The following is a 25,248-nucleotide window of genomic DNA, read 5'->3' on the forward strand; positions in this document are numbered from 1 at the left end:
TATCAGTGGTCTTGTATGTCTTCCATTTCCTAATAATTGCTCCCACAGTTGATTTCTTCAAACCAAGCTGCTTTCCTATTGCAGATTCAGTCTTCCCAGCCTGGTGCATGTCTACAATTTTGTTTATGGTGTCCTTTGACAGCTCTTTGGTCTTGGCCATAGTGGAGTTTGGAGTGTGACAGTTTGAGGTTGTGGACAGGTGTCTTTTATACTGATAACAAGTTCAAACAGGTGCCATTAATACAGGTAACGAGTGGAGGACAGAGGAGCCTCTTAAAGAAGAAGTTACAGGTCTGTGAAACACAGAAATCGTGCTTGTTTGTAGGTGACCAAATACTTATTTTCCACCATAATTTGCAAATAAATTCAAAAAAATTCCTACAATGTGATTTACTGGATTTTTTTTCTCATTTTGTCTGTCATAGTTGAAGTGTACCTATGATGAAAATTACAGGCCTCTCTCATCTTTTAAGTAGGAGAACTTGCACAATTGGTGGCTGACTAAATACGTTTTTGCCCCACTGTACATATGAGATGAATAATGCAAGATATGTAAACATTATTAAAGTGCCATTATTAAAGTGACTAGTGTTCCATTTGTATTAAAGTGGCCAATGATTTCAAGTCTGTATGTAGGCAGCAGCCTCTCTGTGCTAGTGATGGCTGTTTAACAGTCTGATGGCCTTGAGATAGAAGCTGTTTTTCAGTCTCTCGGTCCCAGCTTTGATGCACCTATACCAACCTCGCCTGCTGGATGATAGCGGGGTGAACAGGCAGGCGCTGTTGCGCCTTCTTCACCACACTGTCTGTGTGTGTGGACCATTTCAGTTTGTCAGTGATGTGTACGCTGAGGAACTTTACTTTTCACCTTCTCCACTGCTGTCCCGTCGATCTGGATAGGGGGGTGCTCCCTCTGCTGTTTCCTGAAGTCCACGATCATCTCCTTTGTTTTGTTGATGTTGTGTGAGAGGTTATTTTCCTGACACCACATTCCGAGAGCCCTCATCTCCTCCCTGTAGGCTGTCTTGTCATTGTTGGTAATCAAGCCTTCTATTGTTGTGTTGTCTGCAAACTTGATGATAGAGTTGGATTTGTGTATGGCCACACAGTCGTGGGTGAACAGGGAGTAGTAGAGGGGGCTAAGCACACACCCTTGTGGGGCCCCAGTGTTGAGGATCAGCGAAGTGGAGATGTTGTTTCCTACCTTCACCACCTGGGGGCGGCCCAGCTGGAAGTCCAGGACCCAGTTGCACAGGGCGGGGTTGAGAGCCAGGGCCTCAAGCTTAATGATGAGCTTCGAGGGTACAATGGTGTTGAATGCTCAGCTATAGTCAATGAACAGCATTCTTACATAGGTATTCCTCTTGTCCAGATGAGATAGGTCAGTGTGCAGTGTGATGGCAATTGCTTTGTCTGTGGACCTATTGGGGTGGTAAGCAAATTTAAGTGGGACTAGTGACAGGTAAGGTGGAGGTGATATGATCCTTGACTAGTTTCTCAAAGCACTTCATGATGACAGAAGTGAGTGCTAGTCGTTTAGTTCAGTTACCTTTGCATTCTTGGTTACAGGAACAATGGTGGCCATCTTGAAGCATGTGGGGACAGCAGACTGGGATAGGGAGAAATTGAATATGTTCATAAACACACCAGCCAGCTGGTCTGTGCATGCTCTGGGGACGCGGCTAGAGATGCCGTCAGGGCCGGCAGCCTTGTGAGGGTTAACACGTTTAAATGTCTTACTCACATTGGACACGGAGAAGGAGAGCCCACAGTCCTTGGTAGCGGGCTGTGTCTGTGGCACTGTATTATCCTCAAAACAGGCAAAGAAAGTGTTTAATTTGTCTGGAAGCAAGACGTCGGTGTTTGTGACGTGGCTGGTTTTCCTTTTTTGGCACTTGTGATGAGTACAGTACAGTTGTGTAATAAGCACTCTCAACTCAAACCAACAGTTTGTTTACACACACATTGACAAAGCTCTTACATTCTGAACTGCGTTTCTTATTTGAGATTTCATAGGTTACAGGAATTTCTCTTTGACAACATCGGTAAGGATTGTGCAAGTAAGTGTAGGAGAGAGAGGTTGTGTAGTTTTTCTTTACATACAGTACTGCCCTCACTGAAGGGCATTTCCAGGTTGCAGGTGTTTGTGTGCTTATGAGTGATATAGTATGTTAATGTGTTCTAACCAGGAAGTGTCTTTTATTCGGGGATCTCTTGGAAATAGGGATATGCTTTATTACTGTGCTCTGCGGGTGACTTCCTCCTTACCTTTCCTCAGGTAAAGGCCCAGAGATGCTGTTAGCAGGACAGAAGCTGAACGACAATGAGTGGCACTCAGTGAAGGTGGTACGTCTTGGGAAGAACCTGCAGCTCTCTGTGGACAATGTGACTGTGGAAGGTAGGAGGGGAGAGCAGACTCAAACCATGAGATGAAGGGAAACTGTGATCCTCATAGTAATACACTAAATACCAAAAACATTTCACGTTCAGTTTGTGATCCTCTGTAGCTCAGGCGGTAGAGCATGGTGCTCCACTGTAAGTCGCTTTAGATAGAAGTGTCTGTTAAATATATATATTATGCCGATCATCATGTATTTACTCTTCCCCAGGCCATATGGCCGGTGCCCACACCCGCCTGGAGTTCCACAACATTGAGACTGGCATCATGACAGAGAGACGATTCATCTCTGTGGTGCCAACCAACTTCATAGGGCACCTGCAGGCCCTCTCCTTCAATGGCGTGCCCTACCTGGACCAGTGTAAGAACGGAGACATCTCCTACTGCGAACTCAACGCCCGCTTCGGCATGCGCCGCATCGTGGCTTACCCTGTGACTTTCCACAGCCGGGCCAGCTACCTAGCCTTCTCTACCCTGCAGGCCTACGCCTCCATGCACCTCTTCTTCCAGTTCAAGACCACCTCCCCCGACGGCCTGCTCCTCTTCAACTGTGGAGACGGCAATGACTTCATCATGGTGGAGCTGGTCAAAGGGTGAGTGGTGTGTTGGGGTAGAGACGGCAGTGACTTCATCATGGTGGAGCTGGTCAAAGGGTGAGTGGTGTGCTGGGGTAAAGACGGCAGTGACTTCATCATGGTGGAACCTGGTCAAAGGGTGAGTGGTGTGTTGGGGTAGAGACGGCAGTGACTTCATCATGGTGGAGCCTGGTCAAAGGGTGAGTGGTGTGCTGGGGTAAAGACGGCAGTGACTTCATCATGGTGGAGCTGGTCAAAGGGTGAGTGGTGTGTTGGGGTAAAGACGGCAGTGACTTCATCATGGTGGAGCTGGTCAAAGGGTGAGTGGTGTGTTGGGGTAGAGACGGCAGTGACTTCATCATGGTGGAACCTGGTCAAAGAGTGAGTGGTGTGTTGGGGTAAAGACGGCAGTGACTTCATCATGGTGGAACCTGGTCAAAGGGTGAGTGGTGTGTTGGGGTAAAGACGGCAGTGACTTCATCATGGTGGAGTTGGTCAAAGGGTGAGTGGTGTGTTGGGGTAAAGACGGCAGTGACTTCATCATGGTGGAACCTGGTCAAAGGGTGAGTGGTGTGTTGGGGTAAAGACGGCAGTGACTTCATCATGGTGGAGCTGGTCAAAGGGTGAGTGGTGTGCTGGGGTAAAGACGGCAGTGACTTCATCATGGTGGAACCTGGTCAAAGGGTGAGTGGTGTGTTGGGGTAGAGACGGCAGTGACTTCATCATGGTGGAGCCTGGTCAAAGGGTGAGTGGTGTGCTGGGGTAAAGACGGCAGTGACTTCATCATGGTGGAGCTGGTCAAAGGGTGAGTGGTGTGTTGGGGTAAAGACGGCAGTGACTTCATCATGGTGGAGCTGGTCAAAGGGTGAGTGGTGTGTTGGGGTAGAGACGGCAGTGACTTCATCATGATGGAACCTGGTCAAAGAGTGAGTGGTGTGTTGGGGTAAAGACGGCAGTGACTTCATCATGGTGGAACCTGGTCAAAGGGTGAGTGGTGTGTTGGGGTAAAGACGGCAGTGACTTCATCATGGTGGAGTTGGTCAAAGGGTGAGTGGTGTGTTGGGGTAGAGACGGCAGTGACTTCATCATGGTGGAACCTGGTCAAAGGGTGAGTGGTGTGTTGGGGTAAAGACGGCAGTGACTTCATCATGGTGGAGCTGGTCAAAGGGTGAGTGGTGTGTTGGGGTAAAGACGGCAGTGACTTCATCATGGTGGAACCTGGTCAAAGGGTGAGTGGTGTGTTGGGGTAAAGACGGCAGTGACTTCATCATGGTGGAACCTGGTCAAAGGGTGAGTGGTGTGTTGGGGTAGAGACGGCAGTGACTTCATCATGGTGGAACCTGGTCAAAGGGTGAGTGGTGTGTTGGGGTAAAGACGGCAGTGACTTCATCATGGTGGAGCTGGTCAAAGGGTGAGTGGTGTGTTGGGGTAGAGACGGCAGTGACTTCATCATGGTGGAGCTGGTCAAAGGGTGAGTGGTGTGTTGGGGTAAAGACGGCAGTGACTTCATCATGGTGGAGCTGGTCAAAGGGTGAGTGGTGTGTTGGGGTAAAGACGGCAGTGACTTCATCATGGTGGAGCTGGTCAAAGGGTGAGTGGTGTGTTGGGGTAGAGACGGCAGTGACTTCATCATGGTGGAACCTGGTCAAAGGGTGAGTGGTGTGTTGGGGTAAAGACGGCAGTGACTTCATCATGGTGGAGCTGGTCAAAGGGTGAGTGGTGTGTTGGGGTAGAGACGGCAGTGACTTCATCATGGTGGAGTTGGTCAAAGGGTGAGTGGTGTGTTGGGGTAAAGACGGCAGTGACTTCATCATGGTGGAGCTGGTCAAAGGGTGAGTGGTGTGTTGGGGTAAAGACGGCAGTGACTTCATCATGGTGGAACCTGGTCAAAGGGTGAGTGGTGTGTTGGGGTAAAGACGGCAGTGACTTCATCATGGTGGAGCTGGTCAAAGGGTGAGTGGTGTGTTGGGGTAAAGACGGCAGTGACTTCATCATGGTGGAACCTGGTCAAAGGGTGAGTGGTGTGTTGGGGTAGAGACGGCAGTGACTTCATCATGGTGGAGCCTGGTCAAAGGGTGAGTGGTGTGTTGGGGTAGAGACGGCAGTGACTTCATCATGGTGGAACCTGGTCAAAGGGTGAGTGGTGTGTTGGGGTAGAGACGGCAGTGACTTCATCATGGTGGAGCTGGTCAAAGGGTGAGTGGTGTGTTGGGGTAAAGACGGCAGTGACTTCATCATGGTGGAACCTGGTCAAAGGGTGAGTGGTGTGTTGGGGTAAAGACGGCAGTGACTTCATCATGGTGGAGCTGGTCAAAGGGTGAGTGGTGTGTTGGGGTAGAGACGGCAGTGACTTCATCATGGTGGAGCTGGTCAAAGGGTGAGTGGTGTGTTGGGGTAAAGACGGCAGTGACTTCATCATGGTGGAGCTGGTCAAAGGGTGAGTGGTGTGTTGGGGTAGAGACGGCAGTGACTTCATCATGGTGGAGCTGGTCAAAGGGTGAGTGGTGTGTTGGGGTAAAGACGGCAGTGACTTCATCATGGTGGAGCTGGTCAAAGGGTGAGTGGTGTGTTGGGGTAAAGACGGCAGTGACTTCATCATGGTGGAGCCTGGTCAAAGGGTGAGTGGTGTGCTGGGATGACCAGGCATCCCAGCACCACCTCATATTCCAATGGGTTGGATTATTATCATTTTTTAAAGATTGTGTTCAACCTATTTTGCAACATATTTTGTTAGGTTCTGTAACCATGCAGAGTGTGTATGGGATAGATGAATAATAGCACAGCTGCCTACCACTGATCCCCTGTTCTCTTGCTCAACAAGATATTTGATGTTATATGGAATACTTTGATTCTGTCAGCCGGAGCCATATAAAGGAATGTATTCAGAATGTTTTAGTGAAACGAGACGGATAGAGCGAGTAAGAGTGAAAGAGCGAACAATAATCCCACAGATGTTTAACCGCGGTCCAGTTTTGCCCAGAAATACTGTCATACAGTAAACAATTAGTCAGCAGGAGTTATTCTAAGCTGTGGAGCCTTTAGGCAGCGGCACACAGCAATACTGGATCCATGGGCTGAAGAGAGAACTGTCATATCTCTCAGTGTTGCTGGTACTACACTTTCTCTGAGGATGTTTCTGTTAATATTATCAATATGCATTGAATCTGCATTTCAAAAGGACAGGATGTTGTAATATCGTCCCTATCAATTGTAGATGTCCTTTACATTTTAATATTTACCTAGATACAGTATATTTTAGTCATTGTGTAAATTGACTTGTGCACAATGTAATGTTGTGTTGTAGGTACATCCATTATGTGTTTGACCTGGGTAACGGACCGTCACTCATGAAGGGCAACTCTGAGAAGCCTCTCAACGACAATCAGTGGCACAACGTGGTGGTGTCCCGGGATGACAACAACGTACACATCCTCAAGACCGACTCCCGCACCGTCACCCAGCACTACAACGGAGCCCGTAACCTGGACCTCAAAGGTATGGTATACGTTACCACTCCTCAAAACTGTCTCCAGCCATGGTACTCCTGCTGGGTGTACAGAGCATTCGGAAAGTATTCAGACCCATTGACTTTTTCCACATTTTGTTAGGTTACAGCCTTATTCTAACATTGATTGAATAGTTTTTTCCCTCCTCTATCTACACACAATACCCCATAATGACAAAGCAAAAACAGTTTTTTAGAAAATGTTGCAATTTTTTTATTTTTTATTATAATAATCACATTTACTTATGTATACAGACCAATTACTCACTACTTTGTTGAAGCACCTTTGGCAGAGATTATAGCCTCAAGTCTTCTTGGGTATGATGCTACAAGCTTGGCACACCTGTATTTGGGGAGTTTCTCCCATTCTTCCCTGCGGATCCTCTCAAGCTCTGTTAGGTTGGATGGGGAGTGTTTCTGCACAGCTATTTTCTGGTATCTACAGAGATGTTCGATCGGGTTAAAGTCCGGACTCTGACTGGTCCTCTCAAGGATGTTGAGACTTGTCCCGAAGCCACTCCTGCATTGTCTTGGTTGTGTGCTTACTGTCGTTGTCCAGTTGGTAGGTGAACCTTTGCCCCAGTCTGAGGTGCTGAGCTCTCTGGATCAGGTTTTCATCAAGGATATCTCTCTGTACTTTGCTCCGTTCAGCTTTGCCTCGACCCTGACTAGTATCCCAGTCCCTGCCGCTGAAAAACATCCCCACAGCATGATGCTACCACCACCATGCTTCACCGTAGGGATGGTGCCAGGTTTCCTCCAGACGTAATGCTTGGCATTCAGGCCAAAGAGTTCAATCTTGGTTTCATCAGACCAGAGAATCTTGTTTCTCATGGTCTGAGAGTCTTTAAGTGCCTTTTGGCAAACTCTAAGCAGGCGGTCATGTGCATTTTACTGAGGAGTGGCTTCAGTTTGGTCACTCTACCATAAAGGTCAAATTTGTGGAGTGCTGCGGAGATGGTTGTCCTTCTGGAAGGTTCTCCCATCTCCACAGAGGAACTCTGGAGCTCTGTCAGAGTGACCATCGGGTTCTTGGTCACTCCGTTTTGAGTCTCATAGCAAAGGGTCTGAATAATTAGCTATTTCTGTTTTTTATTTGTAATAAATTTGCTAAAATGTCTAAAAACCTGTTTTCATTTTGTCATTATGTAGTAATGTATTGCTAAGGGTTATTATAATTGTTTAATCCATTTTAGAATATGGCTGTAATGTAACAAATGTGGAAAAAGTCAAGGAGTCTGAAACTTTCTGAAAGCACTGTATACAATATAGGGAGTGGACTTAGTGCAGTATTTCAGATCAACAGATACTAAAATCCGACTGTCAGAAGCACACATCTGTGTTTGTTGCTGTCACAACGCTGAATACAGACACCAGCTATGATTGCTGTGTTGTTCAATAGGCTTTATGAAGATAAAGGAATCAAAATGAATTAGTTTTTTTGGTAGACTGTCATGCCGAGGAGAGGAATGCTTTGGGTGGGAAGAAAATGAAGTCTTTGTACTTAGTGAATGAAAGTGAAATGAGATTAAAAGAGAGGTGATCAAAGAGTGCCAGCAGTGGACAGAGAACAGCAGGGAGAACAGCAGGGAAATGCAGCAGCACCAACAGCAGAGAGCAGCAGCAGCAGCAGAGAGCAGCACCAGAGAGCAGCAGCAGAGAGCAGCAGCAGAGAGCAGCAGAGAGCAGCAGCAGAGAGCAGCAGCAGAGAGCAGCAGAGAGCAGAAGCAGAGAGCAGCAGAGAGCAGCAGCAGCAGAGAGCAGCAGCAGAGAGCAGCAGAGAGCAGCAGCAGCAGAGAGCAGCAGCAGAGAGCAGCAGCAGAGAGCAGCAGCAGAGAGCAGCAGCAGAGAGCAGCAGCAGCAGAGAGCAGCAGCAGAGAGCAGCAGAGAGCAGCAGCAGCATTTATCTACCTGCAACAGGCAGCCTGCATGACCTTCATGTTACCAATCCAAGTGCACACAGGCCTATTTACCCAATTATAATGCCATCCTGGGGTATGGGCCCATGAAATTGCACAATTTTCTATGATCCAGATCACTGGCCTTGCTTTGTACTGGAGGCTGGAATGGTATTATGAGAGCTCTGATGGGCTGTACATAGGGAACCGTTAGGTGATTAATGCCTGACAGATTGCCCTTGCTGTAGGTATTTACAGATGTTGTTGACCAGTTAGCATACGTGTTAGTGCTTCCTCTCATGGCAACAACACTACAGATCAGGATAGGGAAAGTCAAGGAAAAAGGTTTCTAACGCAGTAGAACTTCTCTGCTATCTAAACTCAGCAAAAAAGAAACGTCCCTTTTTCAGGACCCTGTCTTTCAAAGATAATTCGTAAAAAATCCAAATAACTTCACAGATCTTCATTGTAAAGGGTTTAAACACTGTTTCCCATGCTTGTTCAATGAACCATAAACAATTAATGAACATGCACCTGTGGAACGGTCGTTAAGACACTAACAGCTTACAGACGGTAGGCAATTAAGGTCAGTTATGAAAACTTAGGACACTAAAGATGACTTTCTACTGACTCTGAAAAACACCAAAAGAGAGATGCCCAGGGTCTCTGCTCATCTGCGTGAACGTGCCTTAGGCATGCTGCAAGGAGGCATGAGGACTGCAGATGTGGCCAGGGCAATAAATTGCAATGTCCATACTGTGAGATGCCTAAGACCGCGCTACAGGGAGACAGGATGGACAGCTGATCATCCTCGCAGTGGCAGACCACGTGTAACAACACCTGTACAAGATCGGTACATCCAAACACCACACCTGCGGGACAGGTACAGGATGGCAACAACAACTGCCCGAGTTACACCAGGAACGCACAATCACTCCGTCAGTGCTCAGACTGTCCGCAATAGGCTGAGAGAGGCTGGACTGAGGGCTTGTAGGCCTGTTGTAAGGCAGGTCCTCACCAGACATCACCGGCAACAACGTCGCCTATGGGCACAAACCCACCGTCGCTGGACCAGACAGGCCTGGCAAAAAAGTTGTGGTTTTGTCTCACCGGGGGTGATGGTCGGATTTGCATTTATTGTCGAAGGAATGAGCGTTACACCAAGGCCTGTACTCTGGAGAGGGATCGATTTGGAGGTGGAAGGTCCATCATGGTCTGGGGCAGTGTGTCACAGCATCATCGGACTGAGCTTGTTGTCATTGCATGCAATCTCAACGCTGTGTGTTACAGGGAAGACATTGTCCTCCCTCATGTGCTATCCTTCCTGCAGGCTCACCCTGACATGACCCTCCAGCATGACAATGCCACCAGCATTACCTATGTGACAGAGAATTTAATAAAATTTAAAAATTCTAACCACGCACAGTACTGGGCAACATGTTTTGGGATAAATATTTTGGGTAACAGCAGCTGTGCCAATTATGTGTTAGTTTAAGTTGTAGACCCAAATTAATATTATTCTTCAATCTTGTTGTTGTAGACATTCACCATTAATGCTCCTTAATCCTCATCTTATATGGTCTGCATAGAAGGTCCTCTTCTATTTTATTTCATCTAGTTTTGTCTCTCACTTAATTCCTCAGAACATGAAAGATGAATTGAAGTTTCTCCATATCTCAAGGGTCTGCTGGCTGAACTTCTGGTGTAATCATATAAACCAAAATATGTCAGACTATGAAATCATACTTTTTTCCCCCTGTGCTGTATAAATTAACAGGGTACCGTTTAAAGCAATGTAAGACATTTTACTATGCTGTTAAATGAAACTTCACTTCTCATGTTTATGTCCTGCGGGTTTTAAATGACTGTACACCAGCTTGGTATTATCCTCGCGTTATCAGCCATGTAACATTTCACATATTTCTGCAGAGAAAATAAACAGATTTTCTTTGCTATATCTGCCAATAAACATCACATCACAGTGGAATTCTCAGATACTGCATGTACATTTCTCGGCTTGCAATTTACATAGAATCTGTGAATGATTACTGTGGCTGGGAGGGTTTCTATTAAAGTAAACCGTCTCTTGAGAGGAGCATCAATCTGATGAAAACAGATCATCAGTGGTTTAAATGACTTAGAGCTGTGTTCACCTGCATCTGATGCAACATGCCACCAAAATGGCTTCTTGGAGGTTGTAAATCGTAAGGAGATCTGTCTGATCTGAACGTTAACTAGCATTATCGGAGGCCTATAATTGCAGAACATTTATCAAACACAAAGCAGGTGTTAGGGTATCAGATTTGTTCATGGCTGCTTTAACTCAATGAGTGACGGTTGCTTATAACCTCCCACTACCTGGAGGCGTATCTGCTGTGACTACTGAGAATAATCTTTCTCTTCCAGGAACACATGCTCTGATTGATTGATGCTGTGTGTTCCAGGGGAGCTGTATGTTGGTGGTGTGGGGAAGACCATGTACAGTAGCCTGCCCAAGCTGATCGCGTCCCGCGATGGGTACCAGGGCTGCCTGGCCTCCGTGGACCTGAACGGGAGACTTCCTGACCTGATGGCAGACGCCCTCCACAGGGTGGGCCAGGTGGAGCGGGGCTGTGAAGGTACGTATTAACAGGGGCACAGCCATGGGGTCATGAACACCTCCGAGGAGCAGGCCATCACCTGTGGATCCACCTTATGGTTCACTGCATGAGCATACTTTTTCTCCCCCCTCCCCTCCCCAGACCCGAGCAGCACCTGTACAGAGGACTCGTGTCATCACCAGGGGGTGTGTCTCCAGCAGTGGGAGGGCTTCTCCTGTGACTGCACCATGACCTCCTATGGAGGAGCATTCTGCAGTGACCGTGAGTACTAACTCTTTCATCTGACTGGTTCAAAACTACGCTATCTTTCCTTTCTCCTTTCCTTGTGACTTTACCTTGACATCGTTGGAAAACGTCACAGAGTGAGGAAGGGAGAGAAGGTTGAAGTTGCATTTGAATGGTTTATTTTAGGGCGCTTTCACATATCCCCTTATGATCCGGATCCTGGAGCTTTCGGTACCCTGATCAACGCTATAAAGCATGTGTGAAATTCAAACGAAACCCGGCTGTAACGAATCCTGGACCTGCATGAGAAAGCAGGTCCAAGATCCAGGACCTGAGTACCAGGTATTGTGACGCTGCAGCGTGAGTTGCGTGGAACTTTTTTGCATGTTGTAAACAAGCGAACTCACTAGCTTGAAGAATGCGCATCTTGCTAATCGCACCCTGAAACGGTTATTTTCAGGTCTTGTGAAAGCAAAACGTATTCTGTAAAATTCTCACAAACTCTCCAGGAAACCGAACCAGGGTACCGAATTTCATATGTGAAAATGCCTTTGGTGTGCATTATTTTCACCTGTCAAATTGTGTCATTGTTGGCACAAAATAATGATGTGCCTTCAATTGCAAAACCTTTTTCTCAAATGATGTGCGTGCGTCCTCTGCAAACCAGAACAGGTAAGGAAGTATCATGCATCCTTCCTTCATTCATCAACAAGTATTAACATTGTAACTGTCCTTCGTGGCTGCTAGTTAGAGACGTCTGGCTCATCAATGGCAGAGGAGACAGATCCACTTCTGGTCACCTAATGTCATTATGGCTGGGTCAAACTAACAGACCCACGTTGACCTTTCTGTAAGGAGGCTTCTCTTATGCACTTCTTCAAAGCCTCTCGTCTGAGGTGTTAATGTCTCTGCAGTACAATGAGTCCATTCATCCATTAGGCATTGTTATTGACTTCCAGGTTAGACGTATGTACACACTAAATGACTGATTATTGGTACCTCTCTTGTAATGGAAGTTTCCCCTGAACTTCTGATTCTAGAGTAGTGTGCCAATAGAAACATACTCATGCTATAGTAGGGGAACAGGAGTCGATTTTCCCTGGAGATGTTTTTCTTTCATTTAAATCATTTATTATAATGTCAGACAACATTTTGTTTGATAACAAAAACAGCTCATCTTTCTGTTGTGGGGGGTTGAGAGGTGTGGATATGGAGGGGTGAGAGGTGTGTGTGTGTGGAGGGGTGATAGGTGTGTGTGTGGGTGGGAGAGGTGTCTGGGGGGTAAGAGGTGGGGGGTGAGGGTGAGAGGTGTGTGTGTGGGGGTGAGAGGTTTGTGTGTGTGGGGGGGTTGTGTGGGGGTGGTGAGAGGTTTGTGTGTGTGTGGGGGGGGGGGGGGGGGTGGGGGGGGGTGAGAGGTTTGTGTGTGGAGATTATCATAAGCTTTCTGTGAAGTGGCCTTGAAGAGTTCAACCTAATTTGTTGCAGTGACGGGCAGAAATAATGATATGTAATGGTGCTTGCATGTGTCTATTCCTCAGAATTACTAGACCTACGAGGATATATGAGGCGGTGCTTTAGTAACTTTCTCTTCAAGCTCCCTGGTGGAGTCATTACATTAGATGATCATTTTCAGAAAGCAACAAACACTGTTACAGCCTCATTACGATGACAAAGACAGGGAGGATTGAGCTACTGCTGTAGCCTTACTCAGGGGGGGAAAGTAATGGCGGGTACGGTATGGCTTCCCAGCAAAATAAATAGTGGGGGTACGCTGTACCGGTGAAACATGAGCCTATCACAGAATTTAAAACAGTGTTTAATTAAAACTAGTCTGCTACACCACTTTCAGAGGAATGAGAAATTAGCAAATGGACATGAAAACGTGTCGTATATCCTACACTCCAAAATTTGATGTGGTTTGAAGAGAACACTGAACTTTTGCCACTGTTTGGAGGCTGGAAATGTGTTATGAGTGGATGAACGTGTGCCGGTAGCCTAGTAAAGGAGGCCTTTGGAGGGATTATTTGACAATCAGATGAAACATCGTGTCTGGTTGAGTTTATGCCACAATAAAAGGTAACACATTTTTTAAGGTTAAATGACAAATCTTTACGACTATGCCCACAGAGATCCTATTCAATTAATAGGGATTCTACACTGGAAAAATATATGTAAACGCACATTCTACAATTTCAAAGATTTTACTGAGTTACAGTTCATATAAGGAACTCAGTCAATTGAAATAAATTCAATAGGTTCTCTACTCAACTGGAAATACCATTATGCATCTGTTGGTCACAGAAAAAGGTGTGGGCGTGGATCAGGAAACCAGTCAGTATCTGGTGTGACCAACATGCAGCGTGACACATCTCCTTCGTATAGAGTTGATCAGGCTGTTGATTGTAGCCTGTGGAATGTTGTCCCACTCCTCTTCAATGGCTGTGCAAAGTTGCTGAATATTGGCGGGAACTGGAACACGCTGTTGTACACGTCAATCCAGAGCATCCCAAACATGCTCAATGAGTGACATGTCTGGTGAGTATCCAAGCCATGGAAGAACGGGGACATTTTCAGCTTCCAGTATTTTGTACAGATCCTTGCGACAATGGGCCATGCATTATCATGCTGAAACATGAGATGATGGTGGCGGATGAATGGCACGATAATGGACCTCAGGATCTCATCACGCTATCTCTGTGCATTCACATTGTTGTCCGTAGCTTATGCCTGTCCATATCATAACCCCACTGCCACCATGGGAAGAGCACACTTCTCTAGCGTGCCAGTGGCCATTGAAGGTAAGCATTTCATTTGCACACTGAAGTCGGTTACGAGGCCGAACTGCAGTCAGATCAAGACCCTGGTGAGGATGACGAGAATGCAGATGAGCTTCCCTGAGACAGTTTCTGACAGAAATTCTTCGGTTGTGCAAACGCCTCAGTTTAATCAGCTGTCTGGGTGGCTCATCTCAGACCAATCCGCAGGTGAAGTAGCCAAATGTGGAGGTTCTGGGCTGGCGTGGTTACATGTGGTCTGCGTTTGTGAGGCCGGTTTGACGTACTACCAAATTCTCTAAAACAAGGTTGGGGGTGGCTTATGGTAGACGAATAAACGTTAAATTCTCTGATAACAGCTCTGGTGGACAATCCTGCAGGCAGAATGCCAATTGTATGCTCCCTCAAAACTTGAGGCATCTGTGGTATTTTGTTGTGTGGCAAAACTGCACATTTTAGAGTGGCTTTTTATTGTCCCCAGCACAAGGTACACCTGTGTAATGATCATGCTGTTTAATCAGCTTCTTGATATGCCACACCTGTCAGGTAGATGGATTATCTTGGCAAAGGAGAAATGCTCACTGGAAGTGATGTAAACAAATTTGTGCACACAATTTGAGAGGATAAAGGACTGGGGATGTTGTATTGATGTCAATGTCTCTATGTTCTCAAATTTGAAAACGTACAAATAAAGTATAAAAAGGGAACTAAGCTGTGCAGGCTCAGTTCAGATATTTTAAAAACAAAAACAAATATTCCAGTTCTTACTTTGTTGTTCTACACTCAAACAATGACCATCAATATGCTTGTTGTGTGTGTTGTCTGAACAATGCTATAGCTTTAGGTCCTAGACTAATCATCACAGACGTCCAGATGCTGAGCTTGGATAGAGAGCCACCAGGTTGTTGTTCTCACGCTAGGGTTCTTTCTGCAAGGCAAACACACAAAGGGTGTAATTATAGGTTCACCTCTGTAATGAGATGGGATGTTTTTTGCAATATTCCTGATCTGTCTTCACACTGCCTGGATGTGGCGAAGAATGAGCAACAGACTGCGTACTGTCTTTGGGATATATGCTATTGTACTTTGTAATAGCAATAGCAATAGCCTTAACAAAAGACAAAAACATAACACCAATATACAGTATTAAGTATTTAATTGAATTACTAAGGTTCATTTGTAATATATGTTTGAGAAAATTGATTTCAAGGTAAGAACCTTACCAAAAGTTCAACAGTGAATCATGTCACATTTGGTTCTCAGGGACCCCACCTATCCATTTCTTCTCCTAACCTCTTGGACTACCATTAGAAAGCAGAACATGTTTCAGCTCTTCTAATGTGCTCCCCTTAAGGACGCAGCTTAACAGTAGCTCTTCAGTCAGTCATCTCTATGGTAGCTGCTCAGATTTCCCAGAGTTCATGGTGCTAAGGATGCTTTGGATTGCACCTCAGTCTCAACCCTTGAGCTGCAGCTAGCAAATACACAAAAGAGATGCTAACTTCCATGTCCTCTGTTATTGAATTGTCAACAAAGCAGCATTACAAAATTATTAAGCCAAGTTTTCAAATTACCGGTTGTTTCTTTGTGAGGATCAACAGCATAAATGCACTTATTTCACTTTTGTATGTAAAAAAACAAATCACCACTGCTGTACATGCTGCCACTATTTTCATGACCCAACTACACTGAATAAAAATATAAACCATTAAGTAATCCAACAATGTGTACGCTGCCATCTTGTCTACTTTCAAGTCTTCTCTCATTGATCAATACAGGTGTCTGTCATCATGACATGCGGCACTTTGTGGTAGAAGCTCACCCGTCTCGATCAATGAGAGAAGACTTGAAATAGATAAGATGGCGGCGTACACTGTTGGATTTCTTCAAGGAGAAAAAAAAGGTTTTTATTTTAATAACGGAGCATTTTCTAAATTCAAACTGGACACAGACATTTTGAGACTCCTGTTTCCACGAATCGAGAACGAAGACCGCATCGCCAAGGTTGATCAAATTCTCTGTGCAGAACCAAACAGTACCTATCCTGTAGCTCTCATTAAAGGATACCAAATATCTTTGGTAAAATCTCATTATCTGTTGTGACAATCTGTAGTTACATTTCTCTACACCTAAGACACACTGAACTGTACTGCATTGTACTGTATTTATCTGTATGTTACTTTTACCATATAACATTCTTGTTGAATACCCAGTTCTCTTTTTAAGTTAGCATGCCTACATTGTGAAAAGTCTTAGGAGGACAGTTCTTACACGCTATGTATTTATGTGTATGGGAGATTGAGGAGAAATGGCACCTTTCAACCATTCTCATACACAACAATACATTTACTGTCTCTAAGCACAACCCGAAACAACCTTCTTCATCTCAAAGACCTGTCTGTAAACTTCCCCAGCCCTTTGACAGAATTCTGTAGACGTGTCTTTGTATTGTGTTTTGAGTACCTGCACAGAGAAGAATGTGGTTAAAAACGAGTTCCCAGTGGGTGAGCCTGAATCCCAAAAGGGTGGGCCTATGACCTCCCTTTGCCCTCCAGGCCCATACATCAATTAGGGCCCAATTAATGTTTTTAAATTGACTGATTTCCTTACACGAACTGTAACTCCGTAAAATAGTTGAAATTGTTGCATGTTGTGTTGATATGTTTGTTCAGTATACATAGCTACCTCAATGTCCTCGTACCCCTGCACATCGACTCTGTACTCGTACTCCTTGTATATATTCATGTTATTACCTCGTATTCCCTGTATATAGTCATGTTAGTACCTCGTACCCCTGCACATCGACTCGGTACTCGTACTCCCTGTATATAGTCATGTTATTACCTCGTATTCCCTGTATATAGTCATGTTATTACCTCGTATTCCCTGTATATAGTCATGTTATTACCTCGTACCCCTGCACATCGACTCGGTACTCGTACTCCCTGTATATAGTCATGTCATTTTTTACTTGTTATTGTTATTCACTGTGTCACTATTTCTATTTTTAATTTTTTTTATCTTAAACTTTGCATTGTTGGAAAAGGACCAGTAAGTAAGCATTTCACTGTCAGTCTACACCTGTTGTTTACAAAGCATGTGACAAGTAAAATTGTATTTTATTTTAACACAGTGTCCTATTAAAAAGTATCTGTTTATGGCCCAGGGAGCCCTGCCATAGAATTACAAGATGCTCATGCTTTGTTGCCTGTGTAATGAAGCGTTTCTGAGCTGAGCAAGCAGGCAGTTCCTTAGGGCTTGTGTTATGTTTAGTTCTGTCTGACTCATGCAGGGTGGCTACATCACCTACCTGGCAGAGCTGGACATACACAAACATACCTGAGAGAGACAGACAGCCCTACCACAGACATACCTGAGAGAGACAGACAGCCCTACCACAGACATACCTGAGAGAGACAGACAGTCATACCACAGACATACCTGAGAGAGACAGACAGCCCTACCACTGACCAGACCTGAGAGAGACAGACAGCCCTACCACTGACCAGACCTGAGAGAGACAGACAGCCCTACCACTGACCAGACCTGAGAGAGACAAAAGGGCTTTATTACCGACAGAAATAGTCCTCAGACATTGGAGGCTGCTTATGGGAGAGAAGTGAACATTAAATTCTCTGGCAACAGCTCTGGTGGACATTCCTGCAGTCTTCATGGCAATTGCATGCTCCCCTAAAACGTGAGACATCTGTCGCATTGTGTTGTGTGACAAAACTGCACATTTTAGTGGCCTTTTATTGTCCCCAGCACAAGGTGCACCTGTGTAATGATTATGCAGTTTAATCAGCTCCTTGATATGCCACAACTGTAAGGTAGATGGATTATCTTGGCAAAGGAGAAATGCTCACTAACAGGAATGTAAACAAATTTATACACACCATTTGAGAGAAATAAGCATATGGATTTATTTCAGCTCATGAAACATTGAACACAATACCTCATAATAACAAAACGAAAACAGGTATTTACACATTCTTACAAAAAAAAAAAAAAAAACTGAAATACCTTATTTATATAAGTATTCAGACCCTTTGCGATGAGACTCGAAATTGAGCTCCGGTGCATCCTGTTTCCATTGATCAGCCTTAAGACGTGATTGGAGTCCACCTGTGGTAAATTCAATTGATTGGACATGATTTGGAAAGGCACACCTGTCTACAGTTGAAGTCGGAAGTTTACATACACCTGAGCCAAATGCATTTAAACTCAGTTTTTCGCAATTCCTGATATAATCTTAGTAAAAATCCTCTGTCTTAGGGCAGTTAGCATCACCACTTTATTTTAAGAATGTGAAATGTCAGAATAATAGTAGAGAGAAGGATTTATTTCAGGTTTTATTTCTTTCATCACATTCCCAGTGGGTCAGAAGTTTACATACACTCAATTATTATTTGATAGTGTTGCCTTTAAATTGTTTAACTTGGGTCAAACATTTTGGGTAGCCTTCCACAAGCTTCCCACAATAAGTTGGGTGAATTTTGGCCCATTCCTCCTGACAGAGCTGGTGTAACCGAGTCAGATTTGTAGGCCTCCTTGCTCGCACATGCTTTTTCAGTTCTGCCCACACATTTTCTATATGATTGAGGTCAGGGCTTTGTGATGGCCACTCCAATACCTTTACATTGTTGTCCTTAAATCAAATCAAATCAAATGTATTTATATAGCCCTTCGTACATCAGCTGATATCTCAAAGTGCTGTACAGAAACCCAGCCTACAACCCCAAACAGCAAGCAATGCAGGTGTAGAAGCATGGTGGCTAGGAAAAACTCCCTAGAAAGGCCAAAACCTAGGAAGAAACCTAGAGAGGAACCAGGCTATGTGGGGTGGCCAGTCCTCTTCTGGCTGTGCCGGGTGGAGATTATAACAGAACATGGCCAAGATGTTCAAATGTTCATAAATGACCAGCATGGTCGAATAATAATAAGGCAGAACAGTTGAAACTGGAGCAGCAGCACGGTCAGGTGGACTGGGGACAGCAAGGAGTCATCATGTCAGGTAGTCCTGGGGCATGGTCCTCGGGCTCAGGACAGTTGAAACTGGAGCAGCAGCACGGCCAGGTGGACTGAGGACAGCAAGGAGTCATCATGTCAGGTAGTCCTGGGGCATGGTCCTAGGGCTCAGGTCCTCCGAGAGCGAGAAAGAAAGAGAGAAGGAGAGAATTAGAGTACGCACACTTAGATTCACACAGGACACCGAATAGGACAGAAGAAGTACTCCAGATATAACAAACTGACCCTAGCCCCCCCGACACATAAACTACTGCAGCATAAATACTGGAGGCTGAGACAGGAGGGGTCAGGAGACACTGTGGCCCCATCCGAGGACACCCCCGGACAGGGCCAAACAGGAAGGATATAACCCCACCCACTTTGCCAAAGCACAGCCCCCACACCACTAGAGGGATATCTTCAACCACCAACTTACCATCCTGAGACAAGGCTGAGTATAGCCCACAAAGACCTCCGCCACGGCACAACCCAAGGGGGGGAGGGGCGCCAACCCAGACAGGGTGACCACATCAGTGAATCAACCCACTCAGGTGACGCACCCCCTCCAGGGACGGCATGAGAGAGCCCCAGTAAGCCAGTGACTCAGCCCCCGTAATAGGGTTAGAGGCAGAGAATCCCAGTGGAAAGAGGGGAACCGGCCAGGCAGAGACAGCAAGGGCGGTTCGTTGCTCCAGAGCCTTTCCGTTCACCTTCCCACTCCTGGGCCAGACTACACTCAATCATATGACCCACTGAAGAGATGAGTCTTCAGTAAAGACTTAAAGGTTGAGACCGAGTTTGCGTCTCTGACATGGGTAGGCAGACCGTTCCATAAAAATGTAGCTCTATAGGAGAAAGCCCTGCCTCCAGCTGTTTGCTTAGAAATTCTAGGGACAATTAGGAGGCCTGCGTCTTGTGACCGTAGCGTACGTGTAGGTATGTACGGCAGGACCAAATCAGAGAGATAGGTAGGAGCAAGCCCATGTAATGCTTTGTAGGTTAGCAGTAAAACCTTGAAATCAGCCCTTGCTTAAGACATTTTGCCACAACTTTGGAAGTATGCTTGGTCATTGTAATACTTGGGGTCATTTTCCATTTGGAAGACCCGTTTGTAACCAAGCTTTAACTTCCTGACTGATGACTTGAGATGTTGCTTCAATATATCCACACAATTTTCCTACCTCATGATGCCATCTATTTTGTGAAGTGCACCAGTCCCTCCTGCAGCAAAGCACCCCCACAACACATGCTGCCACCCCCGTGCTTCACGGTTGGGATGGTGTTCTTCAGCTTGCAAGCCTCCCCCTTTTTCCTCCAAACATAGCAATGGTCATTATGGCCAAACAGTTCTATTTTTGTTTCATCAGACTAGAGGACATTTCTCCAAACAGTACGATCTTTGTCCCCATGTGCAGTTGCAAACCGTAATCTGGCTTTTTTATGGCGGTTTTGGAGCAGTGGCTTCTTCCTTGATGAGCGGCCTTTCAGGTTATGTCGATAGAGGACTCGTTTTACTGTGGATATAGATACTTTTGTACCTGTTTTCTCCAGCATCTTCACAAGGTCCTTTGCACTTTTCACACCAAAGTACGTTCATCTCTAGGAGACAGAACGCGTCTCCTTCCTGAGCGGTATGATGGCTGCGTGGTCCCATGGTGTTTATGCTTGCATACTATTGTTTGTAGAGATGAACGTGGTACCTTCAGGCATTTGGAAATTGCTCCCAAGGATGAACCAGACTTGTGGAGGTCTACAATTTTTTTTATTAATGTCTTGGCTGATTTCTTTTGATTTTCCCATGACGTCAAGAAAAGAGGCATTGAGTTTGAAGGTAGGCCTTCAAATGCAGTCACAGGTACACCTCCAATTGACTCAAATTATGTCAATTAGCCTATCATAAGCTTTGAAAGTCATGACATCATTTTCTGGAATTTTCAAAGCTGTTTAAAGGCACAGTCAACTTCTGACCCACTGGAATTGTGATACAGTGAATTATAAGTGAAATAATCTGGCTGTAAACAATTTTCGGAAAAATTACTTGTGTCTGTTACGGTGAGTGAATGAGGACCCAAAAGCGAACTAACTTAAACAGAGCTTCTTTAATAACCAAACATAGGTAGGCTCAGATAGACCGGCAGATTCCGACAGGACAGGACAAGGTTACAGCAAACATGACGATAGTCTGGTTCAGGCATGAAACACAACAAACAAGAATCCGACAAGGACAGGAACAAAAACAGAGAGAGATATAGGGGACTAATCAGAGGGAAAAAGGGAACAGGTGGGAAAAGGGGTGACGAGGTAGTCAGGAGGAGACAAGGAACAGCTGGGGGAAAGCGGGGGAGAAAAGGTAACCTAATACGACCAGCAGAGGGAGACAGGGTGAAAGGAAAGGACAGAAAGACACAACATGACAATACATGACAGTACCCCCCCACTCACCGAGCGCCTCCTGGCGCACTCGAGGAGGAAACCTGGCGGCAACGGAGGAAATCCTCGATCAGCGCACGGTCCAGCACGTCCCGAGAGGGAACCCAACTCCTCTCCTCAGGACCGTACCCCTCCCAATCTACGAGGTACTGGTGACCACGGCCCCGAGGACGCATGTCCAAAATCCTGCGGACCCTGTAGATGGGTGCGCCCTCGACAAGGATGGGGGTGGGGGGGGGGGGAGACGAGCGGGGGCGCGAAGAACGGGCTTGATACAGGAGACATGGAAGACCGGGTGGACGCGACGAAGGTATCGCGGAAGAAGAAGTCGAACTGCGACAGGATTAATGACCCGAGAAATACGGAACGGACCAATGAACCGCGGGGTCAACTTGCGAGAAGCCGTCTTAAGGGGAAGGTTCTGAGTGGAGAGCCAAACTCTCTGACCGCGACAATATCTAGGACTCTTAGTTCTACGCTTATTAGCATCCCTCACAGTCTGCGTCCTATAACGGCAAAGTGCAGACCTGACCCTCTTCCAGGTGCGCTCGCAACGTTGGACAAAAGCCTGAGCGGAGGGGACGCTGGACTCGGCGAACTGAGATGAGAACAGCGGAGGCTGGTACCCGAGGCTACTCTGAAAAGGAGATAGCCCGGTCGCAGACGAAGGAAGCGAGTTGTGGGCGTATTCTGCCCAGGGGAGTTGTTCTGACCAAGACGCAGGGTTGCGAAAAGAAAGACTGCGTAAGATGCGACCAATAGTCTGATTGGCCCGTTCTGCTTGACCGTTAGACTGGGGGTGAAAGCCGGAAGAGAGACTGACGGAAGCCCCAATCAAACGGCAAAACTCCCTCCAAAATTGAGACGTGAATTGCGGACCTCTGTCCGAAACGACGTCTGACGGAAGGCCATGAATTCTGAAAACATTCTCGATGATGATTTGTGCCGTCTCTTTAGCAGAAGGAAGCTTAGCAAGGGGAATGAAATGAGCCGCCTTAGAGAACCTATCGACAACCGTAAGAATAACAGTCTTCCCCGCTGACGAAGGCAGTCCGGTGACAAAATCTAAGGCGATGTGAGACCACGGTCGAGAGGGAATGGGAAGCGGCCTGAGACGGCCGGCAGGAGGGGAGTTACCGGACTTAGTCTGCGCGCAGACCGAACAAGCAGCCACGAAACGACGCGTGTCATGCTCCCGGGTGGGCCACCAAAAACGCTGGCGAATGGAAGCAAGCGTACCCCGAACGCCAGGGTGGCCGGCTAACTTGGCAGAGTGAGCCCACTGAAGAACGGCCAGACGAGTAGGAACGGGAACGAAAAGAAGGTTCCTAGGACAAGCGCGCGGCGACGGAGTGTGAGTGAGCGCTTGCTTTACCTGCCTCTCAATTCCCCAGACAGTCAACCCGACAACACGCCCCTCAGGGAGAATCCCCTCGGGGTCAGTGGAGGCTACTGAAGAACTGAAGAGACGAGATAAAGCATCAGGCTTGGTGTTCTTAGAGCCCGGACGATAAGAAATCACGAACTCGAAACGAGCGAAAAACAGCGCCCAACGCGCCTGACGCGCATTAAGTCGTTTGGCAGAACGGATGTACTCAAGGTTCCTATGGTCAGTCCAAACGACAAAAGGGACGGTCGCCCCCTCCAACCACTGTCGCCATTCGCCTAGGGCTAACCGGATGGCGAGCAGTTCGCGGTTTCCCACATCATAGTTACGTTCCGACGGCGACAGGCGATGAGAAAAATACGCGCATGGGTGGACCTTGTCGTCAGAGAGGGAGCGCTGAGAAAGAATGGCTCCCACGCCCACCTCTGACGCGTCAACCTCGACAACGAACTGTCTAGAGACGTCAGGTGTAACAAGGATAGGAGCGGATGTAAAACGATTCTTGAGGAGATCAAAAGCTCCCTGGGCGGAAACGGACCACTTAAAGCACGTCTTGACAGAAGTAAGGGCTGTGAGAGGAGCTGCCACCTGACCGAAATTACGGATGAAACGACGATAGAAGTTCGCGAAGCCGAGAAAGCGCTGCAGCTCGACGCGTGACTTAGGGGCGGGCCAATCAATGACAGCTTGGACCTTAGCGGGATCCATCTTAATGCCTTCAGCGGAAATAACAGAACCGAGAAATGTGACGGAGGAGGCATGAAAAGTGCACTTCTCAGCCTTCACAAAAAGACAATTCTCTAAAAGGCGCTGGAGGACACGTCGAACGTGCTGAACATGAATCTGGAGTGACGGTGAAAAAATCAGGATATCGTCAAGGTAAACGAAAACAAAGATGTTCAGCATGTCTCTCAGGACATCATTGACTAATGCCTGAAAGACAGCTGGAGCGTTAGCGAGGCCGAAAGGAAGAACCCGGTATTCAAAGTGCCCTAACGGAGTGTTAAACGCCGTCTTCCACTCGTCCCCCTCCCTGATGCGCACGAGATGGTAAGCGTTACGAAGGTCCAACTTAGTGAAAAACCTGGCTCCCTGCAGGATCTCGAAGGCTGAAGACATAAGAGGAAGCGGATAACGATTCTTAACTGTTATGTCATTCAGCCCTCGATAATCTATGCAGGGGCGCAGAGACCCGTCCTTCTTCTTGACAAAAAAAAACCCCGCTCCGGCGGGAGAGGAGGAGGGGACTATGGTACCGGCGTCAAGAGCTACAGACAAATAATCCTCGAGAGCCTTACGTTCGGGAGCCGACAGAGAGTATAGTCTACCCCGGGGGGGAGTGGTTCCCGGAAGGAGATCAATACTACAATCATACGACCGGTGTGGAGGAAGAGAGGTGGCCCTGGACCGACTGAACACCGTGCGCAGATCGTGATATTCCTCTGGCACCCCTGTCAAATCACCAGGCTCCTCCTGTGAAGAAGAGACAGAGGAAACAGGAGGGATAGCAGACATTAAACATTTCACATGACAAGAGACGTTCCAGGAGAGGATAGAATTACTAGACCAATTAATGGAAGGATTATGACAAACTAGCCAGGGATGGCCCAAAACAACAGGTGTAAAAGGTGAACGAAAAATCAAAAAAGAAATGGTTTCGCTATGATTACCAGAAACAGTGAGGGTTAAAGGTAGCGTCTCATGCTGAATCCTGGGGAGAGGACTACCATCCAGGGCGAACAAGGCCGTGGACTCCCTTAACTGTCTGAGAGGAATGTCATGTTCCCGAGCCCAGGTCTCGTCCATAAAACAGCCCTCCGCCCCAGAGTCTATTAAGGCACTGCAGGAAGCTGACGAACCGGTCCAGCGTAGATGGACCGACAAGGTAGTGCAGGATCTTGAAGGAGAGACAGGAGTAGTAGCGCTCACCAGTAGCCCTCCGCTTACTGATGAGCTCTGGCTTTTACTGGACATGAAGTGACAAAATGACCAGCAGAACCGCAATAGAGACAGAGGCGGTTGGTGATTCTCCGTTCCCTCTCCTTAGTCGAGATGCGGATACCTCCCAGCTGCATAGGCTCAGCACCCGAGCCGGCAGAGGAAGATGGTAGTAATGCGGAGAGGGGGGCAACGGAGAACGCGAGCTCCTTTCCACGAGCTCGGTGACGAAGATCAACCCGTCGCTCAATGCGAATAGCGAGTTCAATCAGGGAATCCACGCTGGAAGGGACCTCCCGGGAGAGAATCTCATCCTTTACCTCTGCGCGGAGACCCTCCAGAAAACGAGCGAGCAAAGCCGGCTCGTTCCAGCCACTGGAGGCAGCAAGAGTGCGAAACTCAATAGAGTAGTCTGTTATGGATCGATTACCTTGACATAGGGAAGACAGGACCCTGGAAGCCTCCTCCCCAAAAACAGATCGATCAAAAACCCGTATCATCTCCTCCTTAA

General features: G+C 46.8%; 1 protein-coding gene across 2 annotated transcripts in view; it reads left to right on the plus strand.

The window, feature by feature from the left end:
• Nucleotides 1-25,248, plus strand: part of LOC110510124 (neurexin-2) — a 243,230-nt gene that overhangs the window by 39,353 nt on the left and 178,629 nt on the right. For both annotated transcript variants that reach the window (XM_036967308.1, XM_036967309.1), the window contains 5 exons: nt 2,279-2,398; nt 2,610-2,991; nt 6,278-6,468; nt 10,821-10,994; nt 11,118-11,237. In XM_036967308.1, coding sequence (XP_036823203.1) covers nt 2,279-2,398; nt 2,610-2,991; nt 6,278-6,468; nt 10,821-10,994; nt 11,118-11,237 — 987 coding nt within the window. The remainder of the gene's footprint in view (nt 1-2,278; nt 2,399-2,609; nt 2,992-6,277; nt 6,469-10,820; nt 10,995-11,117; nt 11,238-25,248) is intronic.

This window comes from Oncorhynchus mykiss, chromosome Y (genome assembly GCF_013265735.2).
Source record: "Oncorhynchus mykiss isolate Arlee chromosome Y, USDA_OmykA_1.1, whole genome shotgun sequence".
In the NCBI taxonomy this organism is placed as follows: domain Eukaryota; kingdom Metazoa; phylum Chordata; class Actinopteri; order Salmoniformes; family Salmonidae; genus Oncorhynchus; species Oncorhynchus mykiss.